This window comes from Ranitomeya imitator, chromosome 4, assembly GCF_032444005.1.
Source record: "Ranitomeya imitator isolate aRanImi1 chromosome 4, aRanImi1.pri, whole genome shotgun sequence".
In the NCBI taxonomy this organism is placed as follows: Eukaryota; Metazoa; Chordata; class Amphibia; order Anura; family Dendrobatidae; genus Ranitomeya; species Ranitomeya imitator.
The window spans coordinates 21148366-21160823 of NC_091285.1; the positions used below are offsets into that span (position 1 = coordinate 21148366).

The 12458-nt window shown below is 45.7% G+C and overlaps 1 protein-coding gene and 1 long non-coding RNA gene across 5 annotated transcripts in view; one reads left to right on the forward strand and one right to left on the reverse strand.

The window, feature by feature from the left end:
• The first annotated feature begins 590 nt into the window (after positions 1–590).
• Positions 591–2092, forward strand: LOC138674433 (sporozoite surface protein 2-like). The gene is made up of 2 exons (XM_069762275.1): positions 591–609; positions 1311–2092. The coding sequence occupies exons 1-2, from the start codon at positions 591–593 to the stop codon at positions 2090–2092; spliced, it is 801 nt and encodes a 266-aa protein (XP_069618376.1).
• Positions 2093–3216: 1124 nt separating this feature from the next.
• LOC138675248 (uncharacterized) overlaps positions 3217–12458 on the reverse strand; it is a 110484-nt gene continuing 101242 nt past the window's right edge. For 3 of the 4 annotated variants that reach the window (XR_011320650.1, XR_011320649.1, XR_011320648.1), the window contains 3 exons: positions 6195–6229; positions 5589–5643; positions 3217–5283 (listed from right to left, as the gene is read on the reverse strand). This is a non-coding gene — a long non-coding RNA (uncharacterized lncRNA). The remainder of the gene's footprint in view (positions 5284–5588; positions 5644–6194; positions 6230–12458) is intronic. The other variant, XR_011320651.1, reaches the window with a different exon arrangement.

The window sequence follows — 12458 nt, forward strand, 5'->3', positions numbered from 1 at the left end:
GAAACAAAAACCCACCCCACTTCCTGTAGGGAAACAAAGACCCACCTCACTGCCTATAAGGAGACAAAGACCTGCCCCACTTCCTGTTTAAGAGACAAGACCCACCCCACTTCCTGTTTAAGAGACAAGACCCGCCCCACTTCATGTAATCCCCCACTGGGATCTCCCCTGAGGATAAAGGATCTGATCAGCTCGACATCGCCTTCACCATTTTCCCCTTGCACACATGCCATGCTGCTCCATTTATATGACTGGTGCCGGTTGCAGTTCCCCTGCACAACTGGTTGTCTGATACCACTATGCAGGGGAAAACAATTAGGAAAATACAGCATTGAACACTGCTGCCCCTTCATTTTATGGATCGGTTTGGGTCTTGGACCTCCAGTGACTATTAACCGATTGTCTTCTGATTCACTGAGGTGGACCTCTTACAGGTCAGACATTACTGCTTCTACAGTACCTGTGAATCCCAATGTTATACGTTACCCCGGCCAATATACCGGTGTCCTCTGCTACCTACAGCTCACAGGCCACCCCGAGGTGTCAGGAGATAGCGCTGTCATCCGCGCGACTTCTCTACCCAGCAGGAGATGAAAGCGGCAGCCCCAGGTATCTGCTCACATCTCTCTTTGTTGTGGACTTAATTAACAAGCTGCTTATACACTTCTGCCGCACTGACCCCCGGGGGGACAAATATCTTTAATTACTAAACTTGCATTAAGAATTTTTAATTAGCTCCGATGGCGACGACAAGAATGGGACAAGGATGGGACACATCAACAGCTGAGAAAACGCCAAAATTTGAGGGATTATGTCACCGTTCATTCCTTATGGCCTGTTACGTTACTTAACCCAAATTAAGGCCATTTAAGCGTCCACATATGGGACCACCTAAACGCCTAATTTAGCAAAAAACTGACACGTGACTGTTGGTATAAATGTATAGGCCATAGAGTTGGACAAAAAGATTTGCAGGACCCTGATCCGGCAGCCACTTCAGACCAGAACCCTATAAACCTCCGCCTTCCTGCCGGCATCCCCCACGCTACCTCTGATTTGTAGGTTCGGTGAGACGTTAACACAGACCTACTGACCAAAGAGGAGCAGGTAGATAGAAGGAGGCACACAGGGCTTTGATGGACCACCGGACTCAACTCTCATAGGACCAAATTGTTTATCTCCTGAATTCATAGCATTTCTTTGGGTCCACAATACCCTTACACATCGGCGCCTTGTCAGCTTCACCGATTGCTCATTTGTTCTTTATATGAGGGTAGTAATCATCTTTGATTCCTGTCTCCCTTGAAAAGAAAGTATCAGGCATGTTGAATCCCAATCCTTTTTTTCCTTGATATCTTCCACCAACGAACAATCTGCCAACGAACATTCTGCCAATGAACCTTCCCCCAACGAACCTTCCGCCAACGAGCATTCTCCCAACGAACCTTTCGTCAACGAACCTTCCCCCAACGAACCTTCCACCAACGAACATTCTCCCAACGAACCTTTTGTTAACGAACGTTCCCCCAACGAACTTTCCACCCACAAACCTTCCGCCAACGAACCTTCCCCCAATGAACGTTCCCCCAACAAACGTTCCCCCAACAAACGTTCCCCCAATGAACGTTCCCCCAATGAACGTTCCCCCAATGAACGTTCCCCCAACGAGCATTCTCCCAACGAACCTTTTGTCAATGAACGTTCCCCCAACGAACCTTCCCCCAACGAACATTCCCCCAACGAGCATTCTCCCAACGAACCTTTTGCCAACGAACCTTCCCCCAACGAACCTTCCCCCAACGAACCTTCCCCCAACGAACCTTCCGCCAACGAATCTTCCGCCAACGAACGTTCCCCCAACGAACCTTTTGTCAACGAACGTTCCCCCAACGAACGTTCCCCCAACGAACCTTCCCCCAACGATCCTTCCCCCAACGATCCTTCCACCAACGATCCTTCCCCCAACGAACCTTCCCCCAACGAACCTTCCCCCAACGAACCTTCCCCCAACGAACCTTCCCCCAACGATCCTTCCACCAACGAACATTCCACCATACAAATTAGTTCTCAACGAGAAGCTAGAAGACTTTAATGGGTCGGACATCGACAGGTTAGCTACCTATAGATGGTGCTAGAGAGACAGTTTTCTTTTAGAGGAGAGAGCTGATTTGCATAATTTTTCCCAGGAAGCATTTGACATCACCTGAATCTCCACAAGGAGAACCAGTAGCCCTTGACCACAAATTGCAGTGAGTTGGCTAGTCTCATGGTCGATATCTCGAATGATTTCACAAGTAACTTCCAAGGCCAATTCCGTAGAAGCAATCATTCTGACTACATGTTTATTACCCTGCTCTCTCGCTTGTCCGTACTCGTCAACTCTAGGGCACGTCCGTGGTGAAGATCTGTCTAATGTCACCCATTTTATAATCCTACTTCAGAAATAAAAGGCCAAAAATAGGGCAACCGTATATTTTATGGGTCACGACAATTGCTTTATTCCATTGAGCAGTATAGTGTTGGCCTCCGAGGGACAGAAATCGGCCTCCGTGATGTGACACTGACACATTTCATGACCGTCTCAAGACAGACTGGATGCATTTTGGTGTCTGGGTTATTTCTAGGATAGGCTTTGCAGAGCCGTATACTGCTCGGCTATCTCCATTAGTCCACTAATCAAAGTATAGAGCTGCATTCTTGGTATCGGTGGGGGTCCCACCAGTCAGACCCCCCATGATCACTGTCCACCAATATGATTCTGTTGCAGGAGAGAAAATTGGCCCCTATTGGTCTCCTTTTACGTTCATAAGAAAAATCACTGGCATCCTATGAGCTGCGAATATGAACAGCTTTGTAGGGCGGCACATCAGGGTAAAAACCCCACATCGCCAATGTATCACCACTCGCATGACTTGCTACTTGTAGGATATCGTAACTTGGTTGTGTACATGGGGACTGAGGGTTCTTCTCTCTATTTTTAAGATCCAATGGTAAAAAAAAAAATACTAAAGAACCTCTGGGGATGTGATATGCTAGAACCTCGGGGGCGGGGTCTTGTGGTATTAAATTAATGGTAAGATTTTGCTATCTTAGTGCAGCCGTATTCAGGATCTATGGGTTTTTTTGTGTCCTATCAAAACGTAACCACCAGAGAAATGACTAAATCTGTGCTCCGACAACTTCCGGGCTACAAATAAATCACACCGCGCTCACGAATAGAGTTCAGAATAAATTTCAAATCTTTATTGATTTTAATTTTTTTTTTTTTATTCACCGAGAAAGGAAACAAAGAGCCCTGTGCAAACACAATAATGTCTCGAGATCACACAGGGCCCAGATAATACACAGGGGAGGCGCTGCCGCTGGGTTTCATAATGTTGCCTGCTCGTCAGCTTTTGGGCTTTCTATTGAACGACGACCTTTTGCCCTTTGGCTTTTTCTTCTGCGAGTCCGACGCCACGCTGCCCGTCAGGGAAGGCAGTAGGTTGTATAGTTAACTCCTGATTGGGGCCAAAAAACAATACCCTGAAACCACACAACCTACTACCTCACCCCGCTAAGGCAGCTCGAATGACTCAAGCATGTGATCGACACCCTGGAGAACGGGACATTGTAGCACACTTACTTCGGGTAATCGGTCGTGTACGTAGGTAGGCCTATGGCCATCGGGTATTAAAAGTGGTTTATAGCAAAGAAAGCAACATACAAATGTTTTTATATAAATCTAACGAGTATAACACAATAAATAGCAGAGGGGGAGGAGGGAGATGCAGCTGCATTTTTCCTTGAGGGATTGCCTGCTGTGAGAGGGGAGATGGAGCTGAAGTGATGAACAGGTTATGTGTGCAGATGCGAGACTGCCTGCTGGGTGAGGGGAGATGGAGCTGAAGTGATGAACAGCATTATACGGTATGTGGGAACTGGACAGTGCAGTGCAAGAGATAGAAGACAGGGAGGAGGGGGATGTAGCTGCAGGTTATGTGTGCAGATGCGAGACTGCCTGCTGCGAGAGGGGAGATGGAGCTGAAGTGATGAACAGCAGTATAGGGTATGTGGGAACTGGGCAGTGCAGTGCAAGAGATAGAAGACAGGGAGGAGGGGGATGTAGCTGCAGGTTATGTGTGCAGATGTGAGACTGCCTGCTGCGAGAGGGGAGATGGAGCTGAAGTGATGAACAGCAGTATAGGGTATGTGGGAACTGGACAGTGCAGTGCAAGAGATAGAAGACAGGGAGGAGGGGGATGTAGCTGCAGGTTATGTGTGCAGATGCGAGACTGCCTGCTGCGTGAGGGGAGATGGAGCTGAAGTGATGAACAGCAGTATAGGGTATGTGGGAACTGGACAGTGCAGTGCAAGAGATAGAAGACAGGGAGGAGGGGGATGTAGCTGCAGGTTATGTGTGCAGATGCGAGACTGCCTGCTGCGAGAGGGGAGATGGAGCTGAAGTGATGAACAGCAGTATAGGGTATGTGGGAACTGGACAGTGCAGTGAAAGAGATAGAAGACAGGGAGGAGGGGGATGTAGCTGCAGGTTATGTGTGCAGATGTGAGACTGCCTGCTGCGTGAGGGGAGATGGAGCTGAAGTGATGAACAGCAGTATAGGGTATGTGGGAACTGGGCAGTGCAGTGCAAGAGATAGAAGACCGGGAGGAGGGGGATGTAGCTGCAGGTTATATGCGTGTCTGTGAGACTGCGAGACTGCATGCTGTGAGAGGGGAGAGGGAGCAGAAGTGGGAAGATGTCTGATTGGTTCAGACTGATGTGGGATGTGTAGGCCGCAGTAACTAGAAGAGGGAGAGGAGGAGGATGCAGCTGCAGCTTCTCTCCCCGTTCGGGAGACTTCCTGCTGTGAGAGGGGAAGGGAAGCAGCACATTCATAATATCACACGACACCGAGAAATAATGAGACATAAACACGAAAATAACAGCGACTCCTTCCTCTCCTCGCGACATCGGTTCTTCATCCGCCGCTGATGAAATTACAGCCACTTCAGGAAAGACAGTAGATTGTATAGTTATCTGACACTCAGGGATTGACCCCCAAAACTAAACAACCTACTACCTCACCCCAAAGGACAGTTAGCCTGGTCCGAGAGCGGATGGGATGGAAAGTCGGCCTCCGAGGTGCAACCGGCACGTAACACGGGAGGAGGACACGTCCTCTCGCTAGGGAAGAACTTACTGGACGACGTATGCCGGCGAGAACCTGCCTTCTATCTTCAGGTTTCCTCGACAGCAGGCTTGGACTGGTTGTCTGAGGGTCCTCGGGGCCCAGCTGGCTCCTGTAGGAAGTGACAGAGGTAACGTCATGGCCGCTGGATCATTGGAGAGACTGTATGTAACATTGGGGAACGTTGTCTGTCTAAGCACGGGATACTTTCACCAGCGTCCGATCGCCAGCTCACATCGCAGCAGTTACACCCCATGAGACGCCGCGGTCAGTTGTGACAGAGGCATTTAAGAGGTTGAAAATGGGGGAAATATCCCTTGTGATGCCCATCGACTGCTGCGTGACGGTGGCATTGTCATGGACCTCAGGGACCTATTGAAGACCCCTGTCTTCCATATTTGAGATTGGTTATTTTACCTTCGGTAATGGCGGCTTATTGTAGAAGCGATCGCAGGTTCAAGTCCCCGACAAACTATAAAAAAAAAAATGTAAAAAAAATAATAAATAAAAATAATAATAAAAAAAACATATATATATATAATATATACACACACGCTGTATATTAAAAAGAAATATAAAAGGGGACTATTAAAAAAGTAGAAAAAAAATTATATATATATATATATAGATATATATATATAGATAGATATAAATACTGTATATTATATATAGATAGATAGATATAAATACTGTATATTATATATATATATATATATATATATATATATATATATATATATACACACAATATGGTAGTTCCGAAAATATAAATATAATCTAAAAAAATAAATTAATAATTTACATATTTGGTAATGGCCTAAACTAATAATATGTATTCCGTACGGTGATGAATAATGAAAAAAAAAAAAGCGAAGATCGAAATGGCAGAATTGCTGTTTTTTTTTTTTGTTTTTGTTTGTTTTTTTTTTTAGACAATTTGCCTCCTAAAAAAAATGTCCCTGTCATAAAATCTGCTAAATGGTTATCGCAGGGGGATAGTAAGCCGGTCGCTGGTCTCCTTACCGTATGCGTTGCCCATATCCATGCATCAAGATGACCTGAAAAATATAAAAAACAATACAAAAATCAAAGAGGCGTCCATAACACTCCACCGAATCCAGCAGCGACGTTCGATAACTGAGGGACTAATGGTGACGGCGGGCGACGCGTTTCGCAGGCAGCGCCAGGTGCACGGGATAAACCTTGACAACCGAACCTGACGATGTCCCCGGGGCCTTGTCCTTAATTCACTGCTGGAGACCTCTGTGACGCTCCCCTATCCGCTACCTTGTCCCTTCCCATAGTTTCTAGGGTGCAGTACCAGCCTTTCACCACTAGATGTCGCACCACCATAATTTTATCACCTACAGGGATAATCCCAGTTGACACCAACCCAAAATTTTTGTAAGATTATTAACCCCATCAGTGCAGGAACTACTATTCAATATCTTTTTTTTTTTTTTCTTTGCTTCTTCTTACCTATTTGGGACTAAGCATTCTACTTAAAGGGGTCCTCCATTTTGGTTAACCCTACTTGTAAGAAAACAATGAGCCGATCCTTGCTGAAAACTCCAAGCGATCAGTTTGGAAACCTGACAGTATGTGTTACATTCCCCTGCAGCACCACCACTGGTGAAATGATGTATTACACGTGTGCATTCAAATCTGTGGATTGCCAGGACAGGATGGGTCCTCCAAAGCGATCCATGCTCTTTATAACCATTCTTCTCTGGACCTCCACCCCCTTTTATTAACTCTCTATTTTTTTTTTTAGAATGGACAACCCCTTTAAAGAGGACAATCATTCTCTACTTGCATTCCCTATGAAATACCAACTCCAGAGCCCATTGATTCAGATTTTAATGTTTTGTCCCTCACTTACACCTCCTGGAAATATATAGCTGAACCAGGTGTAATATTCTCCTTGTTACCTGGCAGGGTATGAGGAAACAGTCAGCAATGATTAGACAGTCTCAGACTCTGTAGGGATATATGGGTATGAGGAAACAGTCAGCAATGATTAGACAGTCTCAGACTCTGTAGGGATATATGGGTATGAGGAAACAGTCAGCAATGATTAGACAGTCTCAGACTCTACAGGGATATATGGGTATGAGGAAACAGTCAGCAATGATTAGACAGTCTCAGACTCTACAGGGATATATGGGTATGAGGAAACAGTCAGCAATGATTAGACAGTCTCAGACTCTGTAGGGATATATGGGTGTGAGGAAACAGTCAGCAATGATTAGACAGTCTCAGTCTTTGTAGGGATATATGGGTATGAGGAAACAGTCAGCAATGATTAGACAGTCTCAGACTCTGTAGGGATATATGGGTATGAGGAAACAGTCAGCAATGATTAGACAGTCTCAGACTCTGTAGGGATATATGGGTATGAGGAAACAGTCAGCAATGATTAGACAGTCTCAGACTCTGTAGGGATATATGGGTATGAGGAAACAGTCAGCAATGATTAGACAGTCTCAGACTCTGCAGGGATATATGGGTATGAGGAAACAGTCAGCAATGATTAGACAGTCTCAGACTCTGTAGAGATATATGGGTATGAGGAAATAGTCAGCAATGATTAGACAATCTCAGACTCTGCAGGGATATATGGGTGTGAGGAAACAGTCAGCAATGATTAGACAGTCTCAGACTCTGTAGGGATATATGGGTATGAGGAAACAGTCAGCAATGATTAGACAGTCTCAGACTCTGTAGGGATATATGGGTATGAGGAAACAGTCAGCAATGATTAGACAGTCTCAGACTCTGTAGGGATATATGGGTATGAGGAAACAGTCAGCAATGATTAGACAGTCTCAGACTCTGTAGAGATATATGGGTATGAGGAAACAGTCAGCAATGATTAGAGAATCTCAGACTTTGCAGGGATATATGGGTATGAGGAAACAGTCAGCAATGATTATACAGTCTCAGACTCTGTAGGGATATATGGGTATGAGGAAACAGTCAGCAATGATTATACAGTCTCAGACTCTGTAGGGATATATGGGTATGAGGAAACAGTCAGCAATGATTAGACAGTCTCAGAATCTGTAGAGATATATGGGTATGAGGAACATCAGCAATGATTAGACAGTCTCAGACTCTACAGGGATTTATGGGTATGAGGAAGCAGTCAGCAATGATTAGACAGTCTCAGTCTCAGTAGGGATATATGGGTGTGAGGAAACAGTCAGCAATGATTAGACAGTCTCAGACTCTGCAGGGATATATGGGTATGAGGAAACAGTCAGCAATGATTAGACAGTCTCAGAATCTGTAGAGATATATGGGTATGAGGAACATCAGCAATGATTAGACAGTCTCAGTCTCAGTAGGGATATATGGGTGTGAGGAAACAGTCAGCAATGATTAGACAGTCTCAGAATCTGTAGAGATATATGGGTATGAGGAAACAGTCAGCAATGATTAGACAGTCTCAGTCTCAGTAGGGATATATGGGTGTGAGGAAACAGTCAGCAATGATTAGACAGTCTCAGACTCTGTAGGGATATATGGGTGTGAGGAAACAGTCAGCAATGATTAGACAGTCTCAGACTCTGCAGGGATATATGGGTGTGAGGAAACAGTCAGCAATGATTAGACAGTCTCAGACTCTGTAGGGATATATGGGTGTGACGAAACAGTCAGCAATGATTAGACAGTCTCAGTCTTTGTAGGGATATATGGGTATCAGGAAACAGTCAGCAATGATTATACAGTCTCAGACTCTGTAGGGATATATGGGTATGAGGAAACAGTCAGCAATGATTATACAGTCTCAGACTCTGTAGGGATATATGGGTATGAGGAAACAGTCAGCAATGATTATACAGTCTCAGACTCTGTAGGGATATATGGGTATGAGGAAACAGTCAGCAATGATTAGACAGTCTCAGACTCTACAGGGATTTATGGGTATGAGGAAGCAGTCAGCAATGATTAGACAGTCTCAGTCTCAGTAGGGATATATGGGTGTGAGGAAACAGTCAGCAATGATTAGACAGTCTCAGACTCTGCAGGGATATATGGGTATGAGGAAACAGTCAGCAATGATTAGACAGTCTCAGAATCTGTAGAGATATATGGGTATGAGGAACATCAGCAATGATTAGACAGTCTCAGTCTCAGTAGGGATATATGGGTGTGAGGAAACAGTCAGCAATGATTAGACAGTCTCAGAATCTGTAGAGATATATGGGTATGAGGAAACAGTCAGCAATGATTAGACAGTCTCAGTCTCAGTAGGGATATATGGGTGTGAGGAAACAGTCAGCAATGATTAGACAGTCTCAGACTCTGTAGGGATATATGGGTGTGAGGAAACAGTCAGCAATGATTAGACAGTCTCAGACTCTGCAGGGATATATGGGTGTGAGGAAACAGTCAGCAATGATTAGACAGTCTCAGACTCTGTAGGGATATATGGGTGTGACGAAACAGTCAGCAATGATTAGACAGTCTCAGTCTTTGTAGGGATATATGGGTATCAGGAAACAGTCAGCAATGATTAGACAGTCTCAGTCTCAGTAGGGCTATATGGGTGTGAGGAAACAGTCAGCAATGATTAGACAGTCTCAGACTCTGTAGGGATATATGGGTATGAGGAAACAGTCAGCAATGACTAGTCAGTCTCAGACTCTGTAGGGATATACAGTATGTCTCATGGAAAAACAATGGTAACACTCATTTATCACTTTAGGCTATGTTCACACAGGTCGGGCTGGATATGGATTTCGGCACAGATTCTGAACCTCCTAAAAACCCAATCCGTATCCATAACGTTACAGTCCATGTGCGATTATAAGGTTACTAAAAAAAAATAATCAGCGAGGTCCAAAAACGGGTTAGCGCTAGAGATGAGCGAGCGTGCTGGGATTAGGCGTCATCTGAGCATGCTCGGGTCTTCGAAAGCTCGAAAAGTATGATCGAATCCCCACGGATCGGCTGTCTGGTAGGCAATCCCTGCAGTGTTGTGACTCTCGAACAGCCGCTGGGACTCGAACATATTTTTCGAGCTCTCGAAGACCCTCGGTTAGCACCTGAGCATGCTGAGATAACACCTTATCCGAGCGCTCTACCATACAACCAGAATGGACAGGTCTTGGATGGCGTGATCATACACTTGAGGATTGACCGGCAAATCCGCCAAGGAGAGTTGGGCGACGAGAGCCAATGGTACCGGAGACTTTCCGAGGGGCCGTGATCTGTCAAACGCAGCACCCCATAGCCGTAAGATTGGGGATGAGCACAGCGGGGGTGGGGAGGGGAGTATAACCCTCAGCGGAATTATCCTTCCAGTGATTAAGACGTCTTCTGTATTGTTTCCAGATGCCGGCGCTGCAGAATCCCACATATTCACCGCGGGATCATGTGTTGTGTGGCCCCCATTAAACAGACTTTCATGTTTGCAGTTTTCCATTTCATGCAATGGGAACTGTGTGTTATTAAGTCCACAAAAAAAAAGGGAGCAATGCATCTGCACCTCATTATCCCCCGGCCCGGATAATACTCGAGAAGTAAAAATGGCTGCCAGCGAGACGGAGCGGTAACACGACCGCGGGATCTGTTTATGGCACCGCCGTCTTTCATGCGAAACATTTGCTTTTTGAAGATTTTGACACTCAAAACGTAGCGCCGAGACCCCCACCGATCGTTAGAGGGGCAGAAACGCTCCCCCCTTCCAGTCCATCCAAGGATGTCGCTTCCGTCTGGTCGCTCTGCGCACTACTGCCCCTTGGGTGATAGAAACCTCTGTTTTATCTCTTGAAAATTCTCGTAGGATTAGGCATATCGAATCTTGATGCCCCATCCTTTTGGCGTCAGCTGCTGTCAGAAGGGTCCCCATCTAGGCAACTGTACAGGTCATAACTTAAAAACTTCCCCACCTCTTTTTTATCTTATTTTCAGTCTTAAAAGTAGCACAATCATTGTTTTCTTCTGCCTGCTCTGTTCAGATAACGAGTGGGAGGGGCCAAGACAAGTCAGTGCAGCACAGAGGAGCAGTCTCATGTATAGCAGAGAAAATTTCCTTTTCGGTATGTGCAATGAAACGGTGGCCAGTTCCTGCCACACAGAGGTAGACTAGGTGATGGGCCCTTTGGGAAGCGGGACTCTCCAGATATCTTATCGGTCAGTGGTGTTGACATGTACTATATGCCATCACTTGAGTTGGGAAAAATAACTGGTGCCAAGGTCTATAAAAAAATAAATAAGTAAAAAATGGCAGCAAATATGGATCCAAACGAGCCTTTGAAATGACCACTGTGAGGGGTGAGGGTAACGGCGTCAGCTCTGGTCACACAGTGGTGACGTAAAGTAATAAACAGGCTGTGGTGGTTCCTCCTCTACATCACTTTTTCCTCTGGTTTCCTCTGGCTTGACGGGCGCCGTGTGTGCGGTACACCACATTCCTGATCAATTGGTAACACTATTAAAGAGGTTGATGGATTGAAGAACAAGCCATTCCCTATTCCTCCCCAGGGACTGACCACCAACCACAAGGTCATTGTTTATCCCCTGCCTCTGCTGACGACATGTCCTCCTTGTCAGCTATCGCAAAGTTTCATTGACAAAATGTGAAGATGGAACCAATCGGAGGATCAGACCAAATTAATGGTCTCTCCTCTCACTAATCCGGCGTTTAATCAGTGTAATGCATACAGACGACCAGGAGCAGTAATCACTCGCTGTATTTCTGGGGTGCTTGGGGGTTATAAACCATCCTGAGACGGGACAGTATGCGAAAAAACCCAGTTTTCCCCTTGATGCCAAAGTAAATTTTATTCCTTGGAGCTTATTTAATAGGAACACTCCTAAAATACGTGTTTTGGGGAAGGGTTTTGCTAAGCCATACCTCTAGTATCAGTAAAGGGTATTCCCAAAATAATAAGTCACATCCCCTATGCATAGGATACCTGATAGAGTACTGATCACTGGGGGGTCCTATCTTTGGGACCACCAATCATCCAGAGTATGGGGCTCCAGAACCTGGGGATTGGATCCTTGAATGGGACGGAAGTGCGCATGCTCGGCCTTGACTTGGTTCATTATCTATGCGAGTGCCGGAGAAAGCCAGCACAGCTCCAATCTCAAGATACCCTTAAAAATCACTAGAATGGGGGTCCGAGCCTTCTGTTCCTCCTGTGTAATCATTCAGTGAGCTCCTATAATGAAATACAGTAAGTACTGTAGTAGATGGGTAGGAAGGGTGTGCAGCTGCAGTTTCTGTGTCTGTGAGACTGCATGCTGTGAGAGGGGGGAGGGCGCACCCTT